The 25341-nt window shown below is 45.7% G+C and overlaps 1 protein-coding gene across 4 annotated transcripts in view; it reads left to right on the forward strand.

The window, feature by feature from the left end:
- The window catches only part of LOC144507873 (ATP-binding cassette sub-family C member 9-like), a 214064-nt gene that overhangs the window by 132777 nt on the left and 55946 nt on the right, over positions 1-25341 (forward strand). For all 4 annotated transcript variants that reach the window (XM_078235306.1, XM_078235308.1, XM_078235309.1 and 1 more), the window contains 5 exons: positions 2410-2535; positions 7170-7269; positions 9280-9512; positions 19135-19292; positions 22614-22683. In XM_078235306.1, coding sequence (XP_078091432.1) covers positions 2410-2535; positions 7170-7269; positions 9280-9512; positions 19135-19292; positions 22614-22683 — 687 coding nt within the window. The remainder of the gene's footprint in view (positions 1-2409; positions 2536-7169; positions 7270-9279; positions 9513-19134; positions 19293-22613; positions 22684-25341) is intronic.

Consider the following 25341-nt stretch of genomic DNA (forward strand, 5'->3'; position numbering starts at 1 on the left):
TGTTCAAGGTGTATCTTGATAAACACATGATTGGGAGGCGAACAGAGAGATTGAAACGGCGTATCGGTGCAGGCTTGGTGGGCCGAAAGGCCTGTTCCCGTGCTGTATTGTTCTTTGCACCTTCATCTTCCCCCACACTCCCTCCCTCCCTCAAAATCACTCCCTCCTTGTATTTCTCTATTTCCCTTTTTAAAGCCATGAACTGAATCTGCCTCTGCCACACTCTCAGGCTGTGCATTTAAGATGCTAAGCACTTGATGCATGAAAAGATATTTTTTCTCCTGTTGCCTCTGGTTCGTTAGCCAATCACCTTAAATCTGTCTCCTCTGGTTCTCAATCTTTCTGCCATTCTATCATCTGGGCACCTCGTGACATTGAACATCTCTATCAAATCACCTCTCTCTCTCCTAGAAACTACTTCTCCAGATTCTCCAATCTATCCCCATAACTGAATTGGACTTTAATACAAATCAAGAGAGATGTAACATGGGTGGCCAACTTGATTCCACATGATTTATACTACTGCATGATATCAAAAGGTGATGGTCTGGTGGTATTATCACTAGACTATTAATCCAGAAGCTCAGCTAATGTTCTGGGGATCCGGGTTCGAATTCCACCATGGCAGATGGTGGAATTTGACTTCAATAAAAAAGAATATCTGGAATTAAGAATCTACTGATGACCGTGAAACCATTGTCGATTGTTGGAAAAATCCATCTGGTTCACTAATGTCCTTTCGGAAGGAAATCTGCCGTCCTCACCTAGTCTGGCCTACATGTGGTTCCAGAGCCACAGCAACATGGTTGACTTTAAATTGCCCTCGGGCAACTAGGGATGGGCAATAAATGCTGGCCAGCCAGCGACGCCCATGTCCCACAAGTGAATAAAAAAAGAATCTAATCATTCATCTTCAGCAGCCATACCATCAATAGAGTTTTGTTCTGATGAAAGTCAGGTTGAACAATATTTAAAAGGATTGGCATGAATGTGAGAAATAAAGAAATGAACTCAATGCCTGCTAGGTGTCAAAAGCAATGTGAACATCAAATGGTCAGACAATGACTGCTCACATCTTACCTACTTCAGTTTTAATGATGATTCCTGTAATATTTGCCTGGCATTGAGATTAATTAATTTCATCTTGAAATAAACATATTGCAGCAGCAAATTAAGTGAACACGGACGTACACAGAATTATCAGGCTTGTGATATTGAGTACCCTCCTTTGCACAAGAGATAACTAAGGCTTGAGATATCAGTTCAACTGTAACATTACATCAGTGGCTCAGTCAAGATGGTACGGTGGCACAGTGGTTAGCACTGCTGCCTCGCAGCGCCAGGGATCTGGATTTGATTCCCGGCTTGGGTCACTGTGTGGAGTTTGCACATTCTCATCGTGTCTGCGTGGGTTTCCTTCAGGTGCTCCAGTTTCCCCCCACAGTCCAAAGATGTGCTGGTTAGGTGCATTGGCCATGCTAAATTGCCGCTTAGTGTCCTGGGATGTGTAGGTTAGAGGGATTAGCAGGGTAAATATGTGGGGTTATGGGGATAGGGCTGAGGTGGGATTGTTGTCGCTGTAAACTCGATGGGTCGAATGGCCTCCTTCTGGAGTGTTTCTATGATTACTGAAGACCTAATGAAAGGTCATAAGACTGTAAGGAATGGGAGCAGGAGTAGGCCATTCGGCCCATCGATCCTGTTCCGCCAATCAAAAAGATCACAGCTGATCTAATTGTGGCCTTAATTCCACTTCCCCACTTGTCCCCCAAAACCTTTGACTCCCTTGTAGATTAAAAACCTATCTAACCCAGCCTTGAACATATTCAATGACACAGCTCCCACTGCTGTTTGGGTAAGAATTCCAAAGAGCTTCTGAGAGAAGAAATTTTTCCTCGTGTCCCTCGCAAACGGGAGACTATTTATTTTTAAACTGTGCTGTTTAGTTCTAGATTCAGCTCTGTGAAGCCCCCTCAGAATCATTTATGTTTCAACAAGTTCACCTCTCCTTCTAAGTATAATCCCAATCTGGTCAACCGTTCCTCTTTCATGCCAGGAATCAGCCAAGTGAACCTTTCTGAAAAGATTTTTCTTGTTTCAAAGCAATTTCTTTATTGTTTGAATCCAGTATTGTGACATTTGTTGCTTGAAGTATCTCTTTGCTTCAGTGTTGCATGTTACTTGTAAATAAATCTGATGATTAATTTTAGCCTGAACATATTGCATGCCATACCCCTCATGGCATGTCTACATGCCACACAATGCAAATATCTGGTGTTAGAAACATAGAATGATACAGAGAAAAAGGCAATTTGGCCACTTGTGTTCGTAATTGGGACTCTGAAAGAGCAAATGTAGATTTTCTGAGACTCAGCGTGGTAAGAAACTGACTGTTCTTCAACTTTTCAGATAATTGCTATGAAAGACGGCAGCATCATAAGGGAAGGCACACTGAAGGACTTTCAGAACCATGATGTAGAATTGTACGAGCAATGGAAAACACTCATGAACCGACAGGATCAGGAATTTGAAAAAGTAAGCTGTGAACCTATGAGCCCTACAGGAGCAATTGGGAAACTCACAAGTTTGCTGCAAGATTTACTTAAGATCATAAGACGTAGGAGCAGAAGTGGACCATATGGTCCATTGAGTCTACTCCATCATTCAATGTGATCATGGCTGATCTGACATATTCCTCCACTCCACTTTCCCGCCTTATCTGCACAATCCTTGATTCTCTTACTAATGAAAAATCTGTCCATCTCAGCTTTGAACATAGTTGGCGGCATGGTGGCATAGTGGTTAACACTTCTGCCTCACAGTGCCATGGACCCGGGTTCGATTCCCAGCTCGGGTCACTGTCTGTGGAGTTTTTTGAGGAAGTGACAAAAACGGTCGATGAAGGAAGGGCCGTGGATGTCGTCTATATGGATTTCAGTAAGGCATTTGACAAAGTCCCACATGGCAGGTTGGTTAAGAAGGTTAAGGCTCATGGTATACAAGGAGAAGTGGCTAGATGGGTGGAGAACTGGCTTGGCCATAGGAGACAGAGGGTAGTGGTCGAAGGGTCTTTTTCCGGCTGGAGGTCTGTGACCAGTGGTGTTCCGCAGGGCTCTGTACTGGGACCTCTGCTATTTGTGATATATATAAATGATTTGGAAGAAGGTGTAACTGGTGTAATCAGCAAGTTTGCGGATGACACGAAGATGGCTGGAATTGCAGATAGCGAAGAGCATTGTCGGGCAATACAGCAGGATATAGATAGGCTGGAAAATTGGGCGGAGAGGTGGCAGATGGAGTTTAATCCGGATAAATGCGAAGTGATGCATTTTGGAAGAAATAATGTAGGGAGGAGTTATACAATAAATGGCAGAGTCATCAGGAGTATAGAAACACAGAGGGACCTAGGTGTGCAAGTCCACAAATCCTTGAAGGTGGCAACACAGGTGGAGAAGGTGGTGAAGAAGGCATATTTTGTTTTTATGGTATGCTTGCCTTTATAGGACGGGGTATAGAGTATAAAAGCTGGAGTCTGATGATGCAGCTGTATAGAACGCTGGTTAGGCCACATTTGGAGTACTGCGTCCAGTTCTGGTCGCCGCACTACCAGAAGGACGTGGAGGCATTGGAGAGAGTGCAGAGAAGGTTTACCAGGATGTTGCCTGGTATGGAGGGTCTTAGCTCTGAGGAGAGATTGGGTAGACTGGGGTTGTTCTCCTTGGAAAGACGGAGAATGAGGGGAGATCTAATAGAGGTATACAAGATTATGAAGGGTATAGATAGGGTGAACAGTGGGAAGCTTTTTCCCAGGTCGGAGGTGACGATCACGAGGGGTCATGGGCTCAAGCTGAGAGGGGCAAAGTATAACTCAGACATCAGAGAGACGTTTTTTACACAGAGGGTGGTGGGGGCCTGGAATGCGCTGCCAAGTAGGGTGGTGGAGGCAGGCACGCTGACATCGTTTAAGACTTACCTGGATAGTCACATGAGCAGCCTGGGAATGGAGGGATACAAACGATTGGTCTAGTTGGACCAAGGAGCGGCACAGGCTTGGAGGGCCGAAGGGCCTGTTTCCTGTGCAGTACTGTTTTTTGTTCTGTGTGGAGTTTGCACATTCTCCCCGTGTCTGCGTGGGTTTCCTTCAGGTGCTCTGGTTTCCGAAAGACGTGCTGGTTAGGTGCATTGGCCATGCTAAATTCTCCCTCTGTACCCGAACAGGCACCAGAGTGTGACAACTCGGGGATTTTCACAATAACTTCATTGCAGTGTTAATGTAAGCCTTACTTGTGACACTAGTAAATAAACTTAAACTTTGAAACAGTCAGAACAAGCCCAGATATAGAATCACAAAGTCATTGGTGGCGCAGAAGGTGGCCATTTGGCCTGTCAAGCCTATACTGGCTCTCCTCAGAGCAATCCAATCAGTAACATTCACTTGCTCAATCCCCATGGTCCCGCAGGTCTAATTGCTCCCAGTGCCCATCCAGTTTCCTTCTGAAATCACTGCTCATTACCACTAACTGTGTAAAAATGTTCTTCATCACATTCTCCATACATCTCTTCACAAAACCTTACCCCCAGTGCTGTACTATCAGCCAATAGAATATCAACCTTCTCCAAACCTGTCATCATCTTCTACACCTCTATCAAATCTTCCCTCAATCTCTTTAGCTCCAAGGAGAACAGCCCAGATTTTACAACCTAACCTTTATACTCTTTTGGATTGAACCAATTAAACTAAATAAAGGGTCAAATCAAAAGGGCAGTCCCTTAAAGGGATGCTGCATCAACGAAAAATAAATTGCAAAGGAAAATGAAAAAATTAAATCCAATTGTGATTAAAAAGGAGTTGATAAAACACCCCAAACCCCAGGGTTCCCATCGGGCATGGAAGGGTTGGATTGTGCAGGTGGATTCTGCATGCACTCTCTCCAGGGACACCTGGCTGTGAACACAGTCACTGTAGAGGGGCAGACAGTTGGGCTGTCCCCCTCGATCACCCACTGCCTGAACTTGTTAATGGCCAACTTGGCCAGGGGTCCCCATTTAAAGGTGGACCAAGACCGATCAATGCCTTAACAATGTGATTTCTCTTTAAGAAAGTGATTGCCATTGGACCTTAGCAATGTGATCAATAAGACATTGACATAGAGACTGAGTGTCATGAGTTTATTGTTGATGGAGAAAGTCATTTGACAAATAACAAAATTCTTGTCAGAAATCTCCCACCTCCCCCACGGCTGGGATTCTCCGGTGTGGCTGAATGGAGTTTTGACTGAGTGCCAAATTCTCCCTTCTTACTGGCAGCGGGAGCTAGTGTGGAATGAGATCAGAGAATTCTGCCCACTGAATTATTCAGGAAAATATCAAGTTCATAGAGTCATGGAATCTCTACATGCAGAAGAGACCATTTGGTCAATCGAGTCTGCACCGACTCTCTGACAGGAAATCTTAACTAAACCCTCTTCTCCGACCTATCCCCGTAATACCACACATTTGCCATGGCTAGTCCATCTAATCTACACATCTTGGGACACTAAGGGACAATTTAGTCCCTTTTAGCATGGCCAATCCACCTAACCTGCACATCTTTGGATCACAAGTTGTGCAACCTCTCCAACTGCTTATTTTCTGTTGGCTGTGGGATGGATTCAGTGATGGATTCAGCGAGTAGCTGCAGACAGAAGGGTGTATACCCAGGACCTTTGCAAGCTCTGTTCCCCCTTCATCAGTGTAACTTCCCTCCAGAGCGATGGGGGTGGAATTGCACTTTTCATTGGGATCATCACTATGGAGCTGGAGAGTTGGTGTCTGTCACACACACTGCCCAAATTTCTCTCCATTAATGGCAACAGGGAGAAAATTGAGGCAAGGTTTCTGTTTGTTTAATCTGCTGAAATGTAAAATTCCATCTAGTTGGTGGGGCTGGTAAGAGGGGGTTCCTTCTAGCTTTTGGCAATAATGTAAAATGTGAGATATCAAATTAGTTACCTTTTGTACACACCTCCAAACTTCCGTTTGTATGGAAGTTTCTATGGATGCATTGCAGCAATCCACCAAAGATCCTTAGGCAGCACCTTCCAAACCCACCACCACTTCCATCTAGAAGGACAAGGGCAACAGACACATGGGAACACCACCACCTGCAGACTCCCCTCCAAGCCGCTCACCATCCTGACTTGGAAATATGTCGCCATTCCTTCACTGTCGCTAAGTCAAAATCCTGGAATTCCCTCCCTAACGGCATTGTGGGTCATAGAGCCATAGAGGTTTACAGCATGGAAACAGGCCCTTCGGCCCTACTTGTCCATGCTGCCTTTTTTTTTAAAACCCCGAAGCTAGTCCCAATTGCCCGCACTTGGCCCATATCCCTCTTACCCATGTAACTGTCTAAATACTTTTTAAAGACAAAATTGTACCCGCCTCTACTACTACCTCTGGCAGCTTGTTCCAGACGCTCACCACCCTCTGTGTGGAAAGAATTGCCCCCTGGACCCTTTTATATCTCTCCCCTCTCACCTTAAACCTATGCCCTCTAGTTTTATACTCCCCTACATTTGGGAAAAGATATTGACTGTCCAGCTGATCTATGCCCCTCATTATTTATACACCTCCATAAGATCACCTGCTTGAATACCTGCCTTTTAACATGATTGTAAATCATAACTGTAGAATTGAGATCAGTGAATTTTGATGCACTGGAATAGAACTGAAAATGGCTGGAAAAATGTTGTGGAATAATTAAAATGTGAGTGCAAAGGAATTCGCAACCATAAAATGCCAGTGTTTAAGAGTTTTAAAGTTTATTTATTAGTCACAAGTAGGCTTACATCAACACTGCACTGAAGTTACTATGAAATTCCCCTAGTCGCCACAGTCCAGCGCTTGTTCGGGTACACTGAGGGAGAATTTAGCATAGTTGATGCACCTAACCAGCACGTCTTTCAGACTGTGGGAGGAAACCGGAACACCCAGAGGAAACCCACGCAGACATGGAGAGAACGTGCAAACTCCACACAAACACCCGGGTCCCTGGCAATGTGAGGCAGCAGTGCTAACCACTGTGCCACCGTGCCGCCCCATTGACATTGTGAAGCCTACCTTCTTCAAACAATTAATGTTTATGAATTCAAGTAAACGCAATGTAACTGTTCATCTCTGGTTTCCAGGAGACGGAAGGTGAAAGCCAGACAATGCTGGAAAGAAAAACCTTGCGAAGAGCAATGTATTCTCGAGAAGCCAAAGCCCAGATGGACGATGAGGATGAAGGTTGGAGTTTCTGTCCTTACCTGGTTACTGATTGCTGATTCGTGCCATTCCCTTTAGATCCAGTTCTGGTTGAAACAGAGCAGAAGGATGTCCCTGGCATCAGTGCCATTTAACTAATAACATCGCCGAGAACCCCAACCCTTTTTCAAGACCAGGACACAACTAAGTTGCAGGGCAGCTTGTTGGCACAGTGGTTAGTGCTGCTGCCTCACAGCACCAGGAACCTGGGTTCAATTCTGGCCTCGAGTAACTGTACATATGGAGTTTGCACATACTCCCTGTGTCTGCATGGGTTTTCTTCGGGTGCTCCGGTTTCCTCTCACAGTCCAAACGTGTACAGGGTGGGTGGATTGGACATGCTAAATTGCCCCAAGGTGTTTAGATAAGAAGGATTGGTGGGATAAATGTGAGATTACGTGGTTGGGTCTGGGTGGGATGCTCCATTGGAGGAGGGTCAGTATAGACTGGATGGGCCAAATGGCCTGCTTCTGCGCTGTGGGAACTCTATGATTTCTGTGATAACAAAACATGTTCATAAAAGGTGCAATCTAAGAGAAGCTTAGAAAAGAATACCACTCCTGTCCTCCTCCTCTGCGATTATATCCTGCGATTGCCCCCACTGGTTGGGAGGGTACCATGTGATTCCTTTCTGCGGTCAACTGGGTGTGTACAAGGCCTCAGAATAAACCAGTTTTTATTTATCTATTTTCACTGCGCAGATTCTATGCATCTTGGGCTTGTGCATAGAAATTTTGGCTAGATCCATGAGTCAACTCATAAGGAGACCCTCCATGTATTGGATGAACATCTTACCCAGGCCAAGAGTGGATCACTAACCAACACAGGTCCTCAAGCTATTATTTTCTAGACTCTCACTAAACTCAGCTCTCTGGAGATCTTCCTTCCTTTGCCTCCAACATCATGGTTCCCCAAACCCCACATAGTCCAGTGTTACCTCCTTTCTAAGATCCCAAAACAGGACTGTCCTGGTATACCCAACATTTCAGCCTGCCCTTGCCCCAAGGAACTGACTTCTTTCCATCTAGTTTTCTCCTATTGTCCAGTCTCTTCCTGTGCTTTGAGCGGTGTCCTCAGCCATTTTAACAATTTTCAATTCCCTGCTTCTGACCATCTAGATATAGAATCTTACATCATAGAATCCCTATAGTGCAGAAGGAGGCCATTTGGCCCATCAAGTCTGCACCGACCACAATCCCACCCAGGCCCTATACTCATAGCCCTATGCATTTACCCTAGTTAGTCCCCTTGACACTAAGGGGCAATTTAGCACAGCCAATCAACCTAACCCATATATCTTTGGACTGTGGGAGGAAACCGGAGCACCCGGAGGAAACCCACACAGACATGGGGAGAACGTACAAACTCCACACAGCCAGTGACTGAAGCCAGGAATTGAACCTGGGTCCCTGGCACTGTTGGGCAGCAGCGCTAACCACTGTGCCACCATGCTGCCCCGTGTACTCTTCAACTTGAATGTTCAATCCCTCTATACCTCCATCCCCCACCGGAAGGAGAGCTCTCTGCATTATCCAGTTCCTAGCCTTCACCTCCCTCCTCCACCTGGCTGAACTTGATCTCACGTTGAGAAACATTTCCTTTCACTCCACTCACTTCCTCCAGCTGAAAGGCTTTGAGAACCTAGATGACTCCTGCCCAACAGTGCCAGGGACCCAGGTTCAATTCCTGGCTTCAGTCACTGGCTGTGTGGAGTTTGTACGTTCTCCCCATGTCTGTGTGGGTTTCCTCCGGGTGCTCCAGTTTCCTCCCACAGTCCAAAGATATGTGGGTTAGGTTGATTGGCTGTGCTAAATTGCCTTTCTGTGGGATATGTATCGGTTAACATTTCCAGAGTGTTCATTACTGCTATGTAATTATAACTTCAAAGTATCAGAGTGGGAGGATGACCATTTATACACACACAGTGAAGATAGTGATGTAATCTCAGCCAACATGAATGATTTTCTTCTATCTTTCATGTCCTGAGTGCAGAGGAGGATGAAGAGGATGATGATGACGATAACATGTCTACGGTAATGAGACTTCGGACAAAGATGCCCTGGCGAGCTTTCTGGAGATATCTGACCTCAGGGGGGTTCTTCCTGCTCTTCTTGCTGATTATCTCCAAATTGCTAAAGCATTCCGTCATGGTGGCCATTGACTATTGGCTTGCAGTGTGGACAAGCTCAAACCAAGCAAATGAAACCGAGACAGTGACTGACAAGGTAGGAACCCGACAGAATGCCTGAAACTCTGTCTGCCAAAATACTGTTGAGGCAGGGTCAATTGAAAATCTCCCAAGTGAGATTGATAAGAGTTTTTGTCCAATAAGAGTATTTTTAATGGGCGTGGAACCAAGGTGAGTAAATGGAGTTGAGGTTCAGTTTTGCCATGATGAACTGAAAGGCAGAATAGGCATGAGAACTCCTGCTCCCTAATGCAAATAATAAAATAATCTAGGAATGAATTAATGGGAGTGCATTAATCTGCACTGTATCCTATAATTCTGTATAATGAATTAGGAGGACGGGTTTGGCAAAGATAGCCAAGATCCCAAGTTAACATTCACATGAAATGAAAATGTTGGCACCAAGCACTTGTTTTGTTTTGTGCACTGGGTTTATTTTCCAGCTTACCAACTTGTCGAAATACTGATAGTGTGGATTGGCTTCCTACTGTAAATAGTGCATTAAATGAAAAGCAGTAAGTCTCTTCTTGGCCGGGCGATATGCAACACCAGCTTCACATCTCAGCGATCAAAGTCAGCCCCAGTACTTTTCACATTGAAAAACAGCTGAGATTGACACTGAGCTAGACAAGGGGCAATTGGGGTAAGTAATAACTCGGAGCAGGAGTAGGCCATCTGGCCCCTCAAGCCTGCTCCGCCATTCAATAAGATCTTTTTGTGGACTCAGCTCCACTTCTCCACCCGCTCACCATCACCCTTAATTCCTTTACTGTTCAAAAATCTTTCTATCCTTGCCTTAAAACCATTCAATGAGTTAGCCTCAACTGCTTCACTGGGCAGGGAATTCCACAGATTCACAACCCTTTGGATGAAGAAGTTCCTCCTCAACTCATAGAATCATAGAAACCCTACAGTACAGAAAGAGGCCATTCGGCCCATCGAGTCTGCACCGACCACAATCCCACCCAGGCCCTACCCCCATATCCACCCATTAATCCCTCTAACCTACACATCTCAGGACACTAAGGGCAATTTTTTTTTTTAGCCTGGCCAATCAACCTAACCCGCACATCAGTCCTAAATCTGCTCCCACGTTTTACCCTGCTCGTCTCCCTGACACAAAGGGGCAATTTAGCATGGCCACTCCACCCAACCTGCACATCTTTGGACTGTGGGAGGAAACCAGAGCACCCGGAGGAAACCCACACAGACACGGGGAGAACGTGCAAACTCCACACAGTCACCCAAGATCAGAATCCAACCAGGGTCCCTTATTTTGAGGCCAAGTCCCCGAGATCTAGTTTCAACTGCCAGTGGTAGCAATCTTCCTGCTTCTATCTTATCTATTCCCTTCATAAGCTTATATGTTTCTATAATATTTCCCCTCATTCTTCTGAATTTCAATGAGTAGAAAGATTAATGTATGGCTTGGTAAGAACCCTTTGAGAAGGAGTGCGGAGATAGTGAATTACAGAGGTTTAGGGAAGAAATTCCAGACTTAACGGCCGAATTCTCTGACCTCACCGGCAGGTGGGATTCTCCCACTCCGCTACTGTGAAGGGAGATTTGGCTGAGTGAAAATTCTCCATTCCCGCTGGCAATGGGTATCAGGGCGTGCAAGACCAGAGAATTCCGGCCATTGTTAATTTTATATATGGATGTTGTCTATTTTCCCCTCATATCAGGACTATCCAGCACCTCATCCACCACCTTCAACACACATGTCCTCCACCACTAATGCATAGTGGCAACCGTGTGTACCATCCACTAGATCCATGCAGGAACGAACCAAGGCTCCTTCGACAGAAGCTTCCAAACCTGCAACCTCTACCCCCTAGTAATACGTGAACAGCAAGAAGCACTGCCAACTGCTAGTACCACCCGAAGCCACTCACCATCCTGACTTGCAAACATATCGCTGTTCCTCCATTGTTGCTGGGTCAATACCCTGGAGCTCCCTTCCTAACTGCACTTCCTAACTGTGGGTGTACCTACACCACATGGACTACAACAGTTCGAGAAGGCAGCTCACCGCCACCTTCTCAAGGGCAATTAGAGATGGGCAACAAATCCTGGCTTAACCAGCGGCACCCACATCCATGAAATAATTTTTTTAAATCCCCCCAATTAAAATAGAACATAGAACAGTACAGCAGAGTACAGGCCCTTCGGCCCTCGATGTTGTGCCGAGTTTTGTCCGAAACCAAGATCAAGCTATCTCACTCCCTATCATCCTGGTGTGCTCCATGTGCCTATCCAATAACCGCTTGAAAGTTCCTAAAGTGTCTGACTCCACTATCACTGCAGGCAGTCCATTCCACACCCCAACCACTCTGAGTAAAGAATCTACCTCGGACATCCCTCCTATATCTCCCACCATGAACCTTATAGTTATGCCCCCTAGTAACAGGTACATTCACCCGAGGAAATAGTCTCTAAACGTCCACTCTATCTACCCCCTCATCATCTTATAAACCTCTATTAAGTCGCCTCTCATCCTCCTCCGCTCTAAAGAGAAAAGCCCTAGCTCCCTCAACCTTTCCACATAAGACCTACCCTCCAAACCAGGCAGCATCCCGGTAAATCTCCTCTGCACTCTTTCCAATGCTTCCACATCCTTCTTAAAGTGAGGTGACCAGAACTGCACCCAATATTCCAAATGTGGTCTCACCAAGGTCCTGTACAGTTGCAGCATAACCGCACGGCTCTTAAACTCAAACTCCCTGTTAATAAACGCTAACACACTATAGGCCTTCTTCACGGCTCTATCCACATGAGTGGCAACCTTCAGAGATTTGTGGATATGAACCCCAAGATCTCTCTGTTCCTCCACATTCCTCAGAACCCTGCCATTGACCCTGTAATCCACATTCAAATTTGTCCTACCAAAATGAATCACCTCGCACTTATCGGTGTTAAACTCCATCTGCCATTTTTCGGCCCAGCTCTGCATCCTATCAATGTCTCTTTGCAGCCTACAACAGCCCTCCACCTCATCCACTACTCCACCAATCTTGGTGTCATCAGCAAATTTACTGACCCACCCTTCAGCCCCCTCCTCCAAGTCATCGATAAAAATCACAAATAGCAGAGGACCCAGCACTGATCCCTGTGGTACACCACTGGTAACTGGTCTCCAGTCTGAAAATTTTCCATCCACCACCACCCTCTGTCTTCTATGAGATAGCCAGTTATTTATCCAATCGGCCAAATTTCCCTCTATCCCACACCTCCTTACTTTCTTCATGAGCCTACCATGGGGAACCTTATCAAACGCCTTACTAAAATCCATGTATACGACATCAACTGCTCTACCTTCATCTACACACTTAGTTACCTCCTCAAAGAATTCAGTCAAATTTGTGAGGCAAGACTAACCCTTCACGAATCCATGCTGACTATCACGGATTAAACTGCATCTTTCCAAATGGTCATAAATCCTATCCCTCAGGACCTTTTCCATTAACTTACCAACCACCGAAGTAAGACTAACCGGCCTATAATTACCAGAGTCATTCCTATTTCCTTTCTTGAACAGAGGAACAACATTCGCCACTCGCCAGTCCTCTGGCACTATCCTCGTGGACAGTGAGGACCCAAAGATCAAAGCCAAAGGCTCTGCAATCTCATCCCTTGCCTCCCAAAGAATCCTAGGATATATCCCAACTGGCCCAGGGGACTTATCGACCCTCAGGTTTTTCAAAATTGCTAATACACCTTCCCTCAGTGCATCTACCTCCTCCAGCCTATCAGCCTGTATCCCACTCTCACCCTCAAAAACATGGTCCCTCTCCTTGGTGAACATTGATTCATTGCCTCTCCTATCTCTTCTGACTCCATGCACAAGTTCCCACTGCTATCTTTGATCGGCCCTAACCCTGGTCATTATTTTGTTTCTCACATAAGAGTAAAAAGCCTTGGGGTTTTCCTTGATCCGACCCGCCGAGGACTTCTCATGCCCCCTCCTAGCTCTCCTAAGCCCTTTATTAGCTCATTCCTTGCTACCTTGTAACCCTCAAGCAACCCAACTGAACCTTGTTTTCTCATTCTTACATACGCTTCCTTTTTCCTCTTGACAAGACATTCAACCTCTTTTATGAACCATGGTTCCCTCACTCGGCCATTTCCTCCCTGCCTGACAGGGACATGCCTATCAAGGACACGCAGTATTTGTTCCTTGAACAAGCTCCACTTTTCATTTGTGCCTTTCCCTGACAGTTTCTGTTCCCATCTTATGTTCCCTAATTCTTGCCTAATCGCATCATAATTATCCTTCCCCCCAATTATAAACCTTGCCCTGCCGTAAGGCCCTATCCCTCTCCATTGCAAGAATTGTGGTCACTATCTCCAAAGTGCTCTCCCACAACCAAATCTAATACTTGGCCTGGTTCATTTCCCAGTACCAAGTCCACTGTGGCCCCACCTCTTGTTGGCCTATACATATATTGTGTCAGGAAACCCTCCTGCACACACTGTACAAAAACTGCCCCATCCGAACTATTCGACCTATAAAGGTTCCAATCAATATTTGGAAAGTTAAAGTCACCCATGACAACTACCCTGTGACCTCCACACCTATCCATAATCTTTCTTGCAATTGCTTCCTCCACATCTCTATTACTATTTGGGGACCTATAGAAAATCCCCAACAGCGTGACCGCTCCTGTCCTATTTCTAACTTCAGCCCATATTACCTCAGTAGGCAGATCCCCCTCGAACAGCCTTTCAGCAGCCGTTAAACTAGCCTTGATTAACAATGCTACTCCTTCCCTACTCTCACTGAAACATCTATACCCCAGAACTTCCAACAACCATTCCTGTCCCTGTTCTAACCATGTCTCCGTAATGGCCACAACATCGTAGTCCCAAGTACCAATCCGCACCCCACGTTCATCTACCTTATTCTGGATGCTCCTTGCATTGAAGTAGACACACTTCAACCCACCTTCCTGTCTGCCGGTACACTCCTGCGACCTGATACCCTCCTCAGTACCTCACTACACTCAACACTGGCTTCTGGACTACAGCTCGTTTTCCCATCCCCCTGACAAATTAGTTTAAACCCCCCTGAAGAGCCGTAGCAAATTTCCCTCCCAGGATATTGGTGCCCCTCTGGTTCAGGTGCACCTCCCCCAGAATGTGCTCCAATTATCCTTGAAACTGAAACCCTCCCTCCTACACCATCCCTGCAATTAATATCACAAAAACAGATTATCTGATCGTTATCATATTCCCGCTCCTGGGATCTTGTTCTGCACAAATTGGCAGCTGTTCCATTCCTACTTTACAACAGTGGTTACACTTCATTAACTGTAGGGCACTTTGGGTCCTTCTGAGATCGTGAAGGTTGCTATAGAAACAAACTGCCATGAGGAATTGTTTTCTCAGAGTGCAGAGGAAGTCCTTGGGCTATTAGACCACCCGCTACGAGGACATTTACATCTCAGATATACCATAGAGCTGGCACAGCCAGCGACTGTACCAATCTGCGGCTCCCTGCCTCAGCCTCCTCTGGCATGCTGCAATGGGGATGGTCTCCTGGTGTCGTAAACAGTGCCACCTACTCCATGCCCACCTCAAGCCATGTCACCTCCAATACACAGGCAGAGTCAACTGAAAAAACAGCTCATGCCTTGAAATGTCTTTGAAGTCTCTTCTGAATGATGTCCAGAATGATTCCCCCCTCCCATGTTGATACGTTTCGTGGGTTCTCAACTCTTTAAATTGAAATTGCACGGTGGCACAGTAGTTAGCACTGCTGCCTCACAGCGCCGGGGACCCGGGTTCAATTCCCGGCTTGGGTCACTGTCTGTGTGGAGTCTGCACATTCTCCCCGTGTCTGCATGGGTTTCCTCCGGGCGCTCCGGCTTCCTCCCGCAGTCTGAAAGGCGTGCTGGTTAGGTGCATTGACGCCAGAGTTGGCGACTGGGGATTTTCACAGTAACTTCATTGCCGTGTTAATGTGAGCCGACTTGTGACGCTAATTAATAAAGAAATCAATGGGAAAATATGGGGAAATGTGCCCATTAGTTGTCTGGGGGTGCAGCCTGGATGCGCGGTGATATAAAGCTAGCCTTGTAAACTAACAGTACAGTAATGTAGGATGTAAATGGATTAACTGGGCCTGGTGTTTCTCAGTGACTGCTTGATGACCTTTGGATCAGTAGGGGAATCCTTCAGCCTTTTGATTCCCCTACTGATCCAGCATGGGATTTCCTGTTTGGCTGTTCGCCTCTCCCAAAGGACTGTGGGAGTGGGAATGGTGGAGCCTGATGATGATGTGGAGCTTGCATCAATGCCCAAATGGACAGGACGGATGGAGCAACTGGGCTTTTCCAGGCCCTTTCGATATTTACAGAATAATTAGATAGTTTATTTCCTGTCGACCTCAGGAAAAACTAGCAGGGTTCAGATGATTTTCAGATGTTTGTGTTACTATATGTGGTACACTTGTGGCAGAATCCGAAAACAGGGGTCAGAAATGTAGGATTGCCACTCACTGATCAAATAAGGGGAATGAGGAATTAAGCAAAGCTGAGAATCCTGGAATGGCACCGGTTTTGATTTACGGAAATGAGTATTGGATGATCAGTGAAATGCAATGCAGAGAAGGATTGAGGCTGCGAGCTTGTGGTTATTTTGGCGGGGGCGAATGATGCAGATATCTTGGACAAGTCACACTATCGGTGAAGATGCGCTGGTAAAATCTGACACCAAAAGTACTCGGCTGACCAAGGGACAGTTGGAATTTCTTTGCCACACTGAATAAGAAACCATGGCCGGGGTTCTCCCAAAAGAATTCTAAATCCTGAATTTGCATAAAAACGGGAGTAAATCCCACTGGTTTTTTTAGCGGGATTTTCAAAATGATTTTCTCCCAGACTCTCACAGAGAGCCTCAGGGAGATTCACGCTGAAAATCCAGAGGTGGGGCCTATTCCCGCTGGAAAGGCCGGCAGCATAACGCTGAGCGGGCCACTGCCCATGCGCCGATCTGTCAGAGCGGAGATCGGCGCATGCGCAGTTGTCCCTCACTGCCAGTCTCCTGATCACTGGCCAGACCCGCAATCCCACATCACTGCCCCTCCGACCTCCCTGATTGCTGGCCTCCAGGACATCTCCGAGCCAGCCCCGACAACTCTCCCCCCCCCCCCCCCCCCCAGCCTGCCTCGATCTACCGGACCATCCCCCTGGCAGTCCCCAGCAAATACCCCTCCCTCCCCCACAGCTCTGACCCCCCCTGGCAGTCCCTCCCCTACTCCCCACCGCGATGGCTGGCCCCAATCAGCCCCTTCCCTCCTTCTGCCTCTGATCCCAACTGCAGAGTGGCAGCGGGGCCCCCCACCCCCACCGATCACCCCCCAAACCTCCAAATCAGATGAATGTACAACTGACAAAAATGATCCACGTGTCCAAGGCGAGATTAGCACGGAGGTCCATGGTCTCCTATGCCCTCTTAGGGTGTGGTACCTGAAGCGAGAGAGAGAATTGTGGGGATAATTCTTTACTTGGAGTGGTTAGCACTAGAAAGGGTACAGAGGAGATTCACCAGGATGCTGCCTGGGCTGGAACATTTCACCATGAGGAGAGGCTGGGGTTGTTCAGTTTAGAGCAGAGAAGGCTGAGAGGGGAACCTGATTGAGATGGACAAAATTATGAAGCACATAGACCAGATCAGAAGAAACTCTTCCCTTTGGTAGAGGGGCCAACAACCAGCGGGCATGGATTAAAGGTCAGGGGCTGGAGATTTAGAAGGGATTTGAGGGAAAACCTTTTCACCCAGAGGGTGGTGGGAATTTGGAACTCGCTGCCTGAAAGGGTGGTGGAAGCAGAAACCCTCACAACATCTAAGAAGCATTTAGATGAGCAGTTGAAATGCCACAGTATACAAGACTACGGACCAAGTGCTGGAAAATGGGATTAGAATAAATAGGTGCTTGATGGCTGGCACAGATATGATGGGCCAAAGGGCCTCTTTTTGTGTGGTAAAACTCTATGACTATATGAGAATGTAGGCCTCACTACCACATGGCCCAGTTGAGGGGAACAACATACAGATGCTTTTAAGCAGAAGAGAGGGAGAGGAACAGCTGGATATAGAGATAGGGTTGGATGAAGAAAGGTTGTACAGAGTATAAAAGAAGTGAGTTGAATAACCTCTTTCCATGCTGTAGTTCTACAAATAGAAATGTCTTCCTTTAAGAATGGAAGATTAATGGCTGAAGAGAGAATAAAGGAACAGAGAAATATCGATCTGTTGTATTGGTATTCGGTGACAGGGAGAAAATCACTTTCAAATTCCCATGGGTAGCGATGAACATTTACTACACTTAGAATAAATTGTACTTTAATAGAAATATCATCGTGATCAATAGTCTAGGGAGGTGTTTGAAAAGGGAGCGTTCGAATATTCAATGTGATAACAGCACTGACAATCATTCCTACTCTTTAAAATATAAAAGCAAATTACTGCGGATGCTGGAATCTGAAAACAAAAGAGAAAATGCTGGAAAATGTCAACAGGTCTGGCAGCATCTGTAAGGAGAGAAAAGAGCTGATGTTTCGAGTCCAGATGACCCTTTGTCAAAGCTTTGACAAACTTTGGCAAAGGGTCATCTGGACTCGAAACGTCAGCTCTTTTCTCTCCTTACAGATGCTGCCAGACCTGCTGAGATTTTCCAGCGTTTTCTCTTTTGCCTACTCTTTAAAAAGCAGTTTGGTTAATGAAATAACTCCTCAGAGGCCGGTCTCCCTTCGCCAGATTCCCTTTATTTACAAACTCACTTCCCCTCCTGAAAGTGCTTCAGGTACAAAGTCAGAGTCCAGAGTGTCAGTAGCCCTGACATTCCTCAGTATGTACACAGGTCAGAGTTCCTGGTCAGGCAGGCAATCATTACCGCTCTTTTTGGCCAACCAAATAAACTAACTCTAATTAACGAGGGGACAAATTAAAATGGGCAGCTCCCAAAAGGAAGGGAACCGCCCGAAATAAAGGACAAAGTGGACAGGAAACTTATAACATCAAATCAAAATGTGATTAAAGGGGTCAATAATACACCCCAGTCCCTGTGGTGCCCAGTGGGCATGAAAGACATTAACGGTGCCCTCAGACACCACATGCTCTCTCTCCAGGGACACCTGGCAGCAAATATAGCCATGGTAGAGGGGCAGACATTCGGGTCGGACAACTCCTCGGTCGCCCACTGCCTGGACCTGTTTATGGCAAGTTTTGCCAGGCCCAGGAGCAGGTTAGGAGGTCCTCCATTCTCCACCCCCCCTCCCCCCTCGCACCGGGTGTCTGTAGATCAGGAGTCTGAGACTGAAGTACAAACAAAACATCAACAAAACGTTTTTGAGAAAACAAAAGAAGTTGTGCAGCCTATAACATTCCACATAGGCATGTCCCACGGACTCCACAAGGTCCAATCATTACCTCAATCAGGGAGCTCATACTCCAAGAGGCCAACCTCATGGGCCTCACTGAGGCCATTACAGTTGATAAGAGGTTTTTGGATTCTGATGATGTGGTTCCACACTCCAGAATATCACCCTATCATTGGATGATCAGGTTGTCATCCTCACCGATCAGGCTAAATTATGAAAGGTCAAAACTACTCTGCTCTTTACCAACTTTGTAATCCACAAATGTTTTCCCCTTAGATTGATCAAAATTACTACAAAATGTGGTACAGCATCCTGTGCAGTATTGGGATCATACTGTGCCTCATCACATCTCTGACCGTGGAATGGATGGGTCTAACAGCGGCCAAAAATCTCCACCGTAATCTTCTAAACAAGATCATCTTAGCACCAGTGAGGTAAGCTGGAACCTGATCCTCAATTTCATTTATAATTCTTCATGAGTGTCAGAACTGTAAGCGATGTTTATATGGCATCTTTAACCTACATCCTAATGTGCTTCCAGAGTGTTGTAACAAAAATTTCTGAGTCATATTGAGGTGCCGTAAGGGTAGATGACTAAAGGTTTGGTCAAAGAGGTAGATAATAAAACAGAGAGTCTGAGAGGATTAAGAAGGTTATTTCGGGGTTTAGGGCCTAGACAGTTGAAAGCATGACCCAGAAGTGGTGTTGGTAAGGAAATTAAAGATGCTGAGGGGGCTACAATTAGAGGAATGCAGTGGGAGGGTTGTACATTTTGAGGAGATTACAGTGACGAATACTTGCTGGATGAAGCAGAATATTTTCCACTGATCTAGGCGTGAACGGTGGCACAGTGGTTAGCACTGCTGACTCAGCCATGGTGTGGAGATGCCAGCATTGGACTGGGGTGGGCACAGTAAGAAGTCTCACAACGCCAGGTTAAAGTCCAACAGGTTTATTTGGAATCACGAGCTTTTGGAGCGCTGCTCCTTCCTCAGGTGACTCACAGCGCCAGGGACCGGGGTTCAATTCCCGGCTTGGGTCACTGTCTGTGTGGAGTTTGCACACTCTCCCCGTGTCCGCATGGGTTTCCTCCGAGTGCTCCGGTTTCCTCCGAGTGCTCCGGTTTCCTCTGACACTCCAAAGATGTGCGGGTTAGGTGGGTTGGCCTTGCTAAATTGCCTCTTAGTGTCAGGGAGACCAGCTATGGTAAATGCATTGGGGGTTATGGGGATCGGGCCTGGTGGGATTGTGGTCAGTGCAGACTCGATGGGCTGAATGGCCTTCTTCTGCACTGTAAGATTCTATGAACTTCCAAGTTAATCACATTATCCCCAGCTTGGGGAGTTGGTTAGCTCAGTTGGCTGGACAGCTGGTTAGTGATGCAGAGCGATGCCAACAGCATGTGTTCAGTTCCCATTCCGGCTGAGATTTTGCATGAAAGTTCCGCCTTCTCAATCTTGTTCCTCATCTGAGGTGTGGCGATCCTCAGATTAAGTCAGCTCTTCCCCTCAAAGGGGAGAGCAACGTATGGTCATCTGGGACTATGGCAACTTTACCTTACTTTTGCCTGGACTTGTTTCCCAATAGGCGACCTGTTCTGTTGTGTCCTGCTGGCGTCCTCGCATCAATTTTTAACAAGGGAGATGAACTAAAAGGAGTGTCTGGGTGCTATTGTTATAATTTGTCCACTTCCATCCTTTACAAATGTTTTCGTGATAATGAAACGGTTAAGGTCATTAAGGTTTAGGGTGGTACGGTGGCGCAGTGGTTAGCACTGCTGCCTCACAGCGCCAGGGACCCGGGTTCGATTCCCGGCTTGGGTCACTGTCTGTGTGGAGTTTGCACATTCTCCCCATGTCTTCGTGGGTTTCCTCCGGTTTCCTCCCACAGTCCAAAGATGTGGGGGTTAGGTGGGTTGGCCATGCTAAATTGCTCCATAGTGTCAGGGGGACGAGCTAGGGTAAATGCATGGGGTTATGGGAATGGGGCCTGGGTGGAATTGTGGTTGGTGAAGTCTCGATGGACTGAATGGCCTCCTCCTGCACTGTAGGGATTCTATGACTCTGATTTTACTTGTGCTTGCTAATCCTTCTGACCTCCGGCAGCCTTTCATGCTGTCTGTACCATATTCCATTGCAGAGGGTGGTCACTACTTTGTGGCCTGTTATCTCCTCCACGCTGAGGGGAATTGGTTTCACCTCTGTCCTCAGAATCACAAAATTGATACAGAGCAGAAGGAGGCCACGTGACACTCTGCGCTGTCTCTCCGAATGAGCAATTCACTCAGTGCCATTCTCCCACCTTCTTCCCGTAACTCTGCACATTCTTCCTTTTCAGATAACAGTCTAATTCCCTTCTGAATGTTTCAATTTCTGGGAAGGCAGTGGTCTAGTTCTGTTGTCACTGGACTAGTAACCCAGAGACCCAGGGTTAATGTCCTGGGGGCCCCAGGTTCAAATCCCACCACTGCAAATGGTGAAATTTGAACTCAGTAAAAAAAATGTCTGAAATTAAAAGTCTAACAATGACCATGAAACCATTGTCAATTGTTGTAAAACCCCATCTGGTTCACTAATGTCTTTTAGGGAAGGAAATCTGCTGTCCTTACCTGGTCTGGCCTATGTGTGACTCTAAAGCCACAGCAATGTGGTTGACTCATAAATTGCCCTCAGAGATGGGCAATAAATGCTGGACCAGCCAGCAATGCCCATGTCCCATGAACGAATAAAAAATAATTGAACCTGCCTCCACCCACACTCCGGCAGAACATTCCAGAGCCTAACCACCCGCTGCATGAAGAGGTTCCTCCTCATGCCGTTTTTATTTATTTGAATTGCTTTAATTCTGTGCCTTTTTCTCGATCCTTTTATGGGTGGGTGCAGTTTCTCCCTCTGCCCAGATCCCTCCTGGTTTTGAATACTTCTATCAAATCTGCCCTGTAATGTTATGCCTTCACAGCTAATTTTGGAAACCAGTACCTGTGGGGAAATAATCGGAGCATTATGATATCAAGGATTGACATTAAAAAGAAAACTTTGCACTTCAATTCCACAATCGATGTAGCTACCAGAAAGGTAGCAGGCAAACCCGATGAACCTTGGACTTTTGTCATCTGACAATTCTTATGCTCCTAATTGCATAATGTCTTATCACATCTCAGAAATAACCCATGGTTTATATAAATGTTTCTTTTTATTCATTCATGGGACATGGGTGTCGCTGGCTGGCCAGCAGTTATTGTCGTAAGATCATAATATATAGGAGCAGAATTAGGCCACTCAGCCCATCGAGTCTGCTCCACCATTCAATCATGGCTGATATGATTCTCACCCCCATTCTCCTGCCTTCTCCCCATAACCCCTGATCCCCTTATTGATCAAGAACCTATCTATCTCTGTCTTAAGGACACTCAATGACCTGGCCTCCACAGCCCTCTGGCAACGAGTTCCACAGGTTCACCACAATCTGGCTGACAAAATTCCTTCTCATCTCAGTTTTAAAGGAGCGTTCCTTCACTCTGAGGTTGTGCCCTTGAGTTCTAGTCTCTCCTACTATTGGAAGCATCCACTCCACGTCCACTCTATCTAGTATTCTGTAAGTTTCAATTGGGTTCCCCTCATCCCCTCATGTTGCTTTGTAACTAATGTGGCAATGTCTTAGAGTTTCATGCACCTTGAGGTTGTATGTTTGCAATTCATCGACACTTTGATCTTCACATTGTTTACTTATGTAGTCTTTGTTTTCCAATTCTTCAGGTTCTTTGACTCAACGCCTCTGGGTCAAATTCTCAATCGTTTCTCTGCCGATACAAACATAATAGATCAGGTATGTATGTTAAATATCTGGTGAATAGGTTGCATTGGGGGGACTTGTAGCCAGCTGAGTATGAGAGACTAAAGGCTGATCTAATTAAGGTATTTGAGATGATTAAGGATTTGGTAGGATAAATAGATTTCCTCTGATACAGGAATCCAGGACAAGAAGGGGACATAATCAATCTGGGTGAATACAGCTGTGGTATAGTTTAACCATGATCTAATCAAATGGCCACACAGGCTTAGTGGGCTGAGTGATCTCCTCCTGTTCCAATGTAATTATAATGGTGTTTGAGGAAGCTCTGTGCCCTTAATGGTGGCACAGTGGTTAGCACTACTGTCTCACAGCGCCAGGGACCCGAGTTCAATTCCAGACTTGGGTGGATGTCTCTGTGGAGTTTGCACACCCTCCCCGTGTCTGTATGGGTTTCCCCTGGGCGCTCCGGTTTCCTCCCACAGTCCAAACATGTACAGGGAGTGTGTGTATGTGTGCACATGGTCTGACCTTTACACTGTCTGGGTGCGGGAAGGTAGAGAGAGAGAAAATGGAACATGCATTTGAGCCATGACTACTTCAACAGGGTCTAATAGAATTCCAGGATTTCAAATAGGCTAAAATCTTCAGTAATGATTATTAAAAGGTTAAAGTTGTTCTCTGCCTTGAATGTTGCCTGTGCATTAATAATATTCAAACTATCCAAACTTATGGAGTGAATTGATATTATTGGGTCACAGTGCTCAGTGCCCATTCAGGAATGAAACTCTGGAACATGAACTGGCCTGACTTCACATTGGGCTTTGATGTAGATATAAGTGCTGTCAGAAATTGCATTTTATGGATGGTTGCCCCTCTTTGTCCTCTCATCATTAAATTAAATCACAGTTAAAAGATCAATTTTAACAATGTGTAATTGGGGTTTGAAGAAAAGATGAAAATGTATTTCCAAATCTAACGCCAACAAGAACTGTGAGTATGAAAACACTAGAATATTATTACAGTCTCAAATGCTTACATCTTCCTCCATATTGCTTTGCAAATGGAAAACCTAGATCACTACAACCTGACGATGTGTTGTTGATCACTTCATGTCATTCCTTGACATTGAGTTCTTGTCTTGATTTGTATCGAGCTGTGAAGATTTGTATGGAGCAGTGAAGATGAAGCATTTAGCATTTCTTCACTGAAATCTTTCACTCGATCACGTAATACCTTCTAATACCAGTCTGTGTGAAGATAGGAGTGGAAGTGAAAATGATCTTAAATGTCAACAACAAAGGTTTAGCACTAAAAATGGGTTGACTCATGTAGAAATATAATCCAGTAATTATCTTGTATATGTGTCAAAATTTCCCTTGTTGCTTTTGAGTGTCTAGTTATTTTGAAATGTGAATCATGGCCTGAGTGGTAGTTCAATAAGGAAGATGAAGGTTTACTGAGTCAACTTACATATATTCTTTGGTATTCATGAATTGGTAAAGGCCTCAGTATAGGGCTGATGGCCCTTAGATTGCTATTTTCAATCTAATGGGCATTAATGTACTTCCAGGACTTCATTTCAGGCTGCAATGGGCACATTCCACCCAGCTCTGCAAGCAGTGGAGTCAAGAAACCCCAGCAAATTAGTCTGGAAATAGTACTTCTGTCTCTCCCAGGCCCATTAAAAGAATCAGGGCCACTATTGCCTTAGGACCGATATTCCCAACATTGTGCTGGCGTGCCTGCTGTACGGCATTCTGGAGATTACTACCTTGTGACAAGCAATCTGAGCACAAGCTGCAGTCCCTTTAAGATGCGTGTATGCATGACCATGTGACAACCTGAAAGAGACCAGGCAGAGCAACAAGCAACAAAAACAGAAAATGCTGGAAAATCTCAGCTGGTCTGACTGCAACTGTGGAGAGGGAATAGAGCCAACGTTTTCAGTCTGGATGATCCAGACTCGAAACATTTGCTCTATTCTCTCTCCACAGATGCTGTCAGAACTGCTGAGATTTTCCAGCATTTTCTGTTTTTGCTTCAGATTCCAGCATTCACAGTATTTTGCCTTGATCTTAGTGCAACAAGCAAACCCGTGTATGGCTAAGGAAAATTACAGGAAGCATTGCCTGGGACCTCAGCCCTGTGTGATCCTGGATGATCATTCAAACCCCAGCCGCCCCCCCACCTCCCCATGACTACACTGTACTTTCCTTACTGGTGACTGGGGCAGTCCAATATTGATGGGCTTCAATCCATTGGGCTACATTGGGATGGTATTTGGCATCCCACAATCTGATCCCATACTCAAAACCATGTGTTATGAAGGGGAGGTTGAGCTCCTCTTTGAGAACTAACACGCAATCACTCAAAGCAGAGTATCTCGCCTCATAATCTGTTAAACTGTGTGAGAATTAGCACGATCTGCAACTTCTAGTGGTTAAATCAAAATAAATACCTGAGACTCTTTCTGTAAAATCAATAAGTAACACTTTATTTATCTAACAGTGAACATTTTAACTAAATATTAACAAACCGAATAAAACACGATTCTAATGGAATGCTGTTTAGATAAATACAATTCCCACTTATTAACAAAAAAAAATAGAATTTTTAGTCACTCTCAAAATACAACTAGGTTTTATCTTCCGGAATCTTCTGTCTTCTTTGTTGATTTCTTCTGTCTTTACT

The sequence above is a fragment of the Mustelus asterias genome, chromosome 19, assembly GCF_964213995.1.
Source record: "Mustelus asterias chromosome 19, sMusAst1.hap1.1, whole genome shotgun sequence".
NCBI lineage: Eukaryota > Metazoa > Chordata > Chondrichthyes > Carcharhiniformes > Triakidae > Mustelus > Mustelus asterias.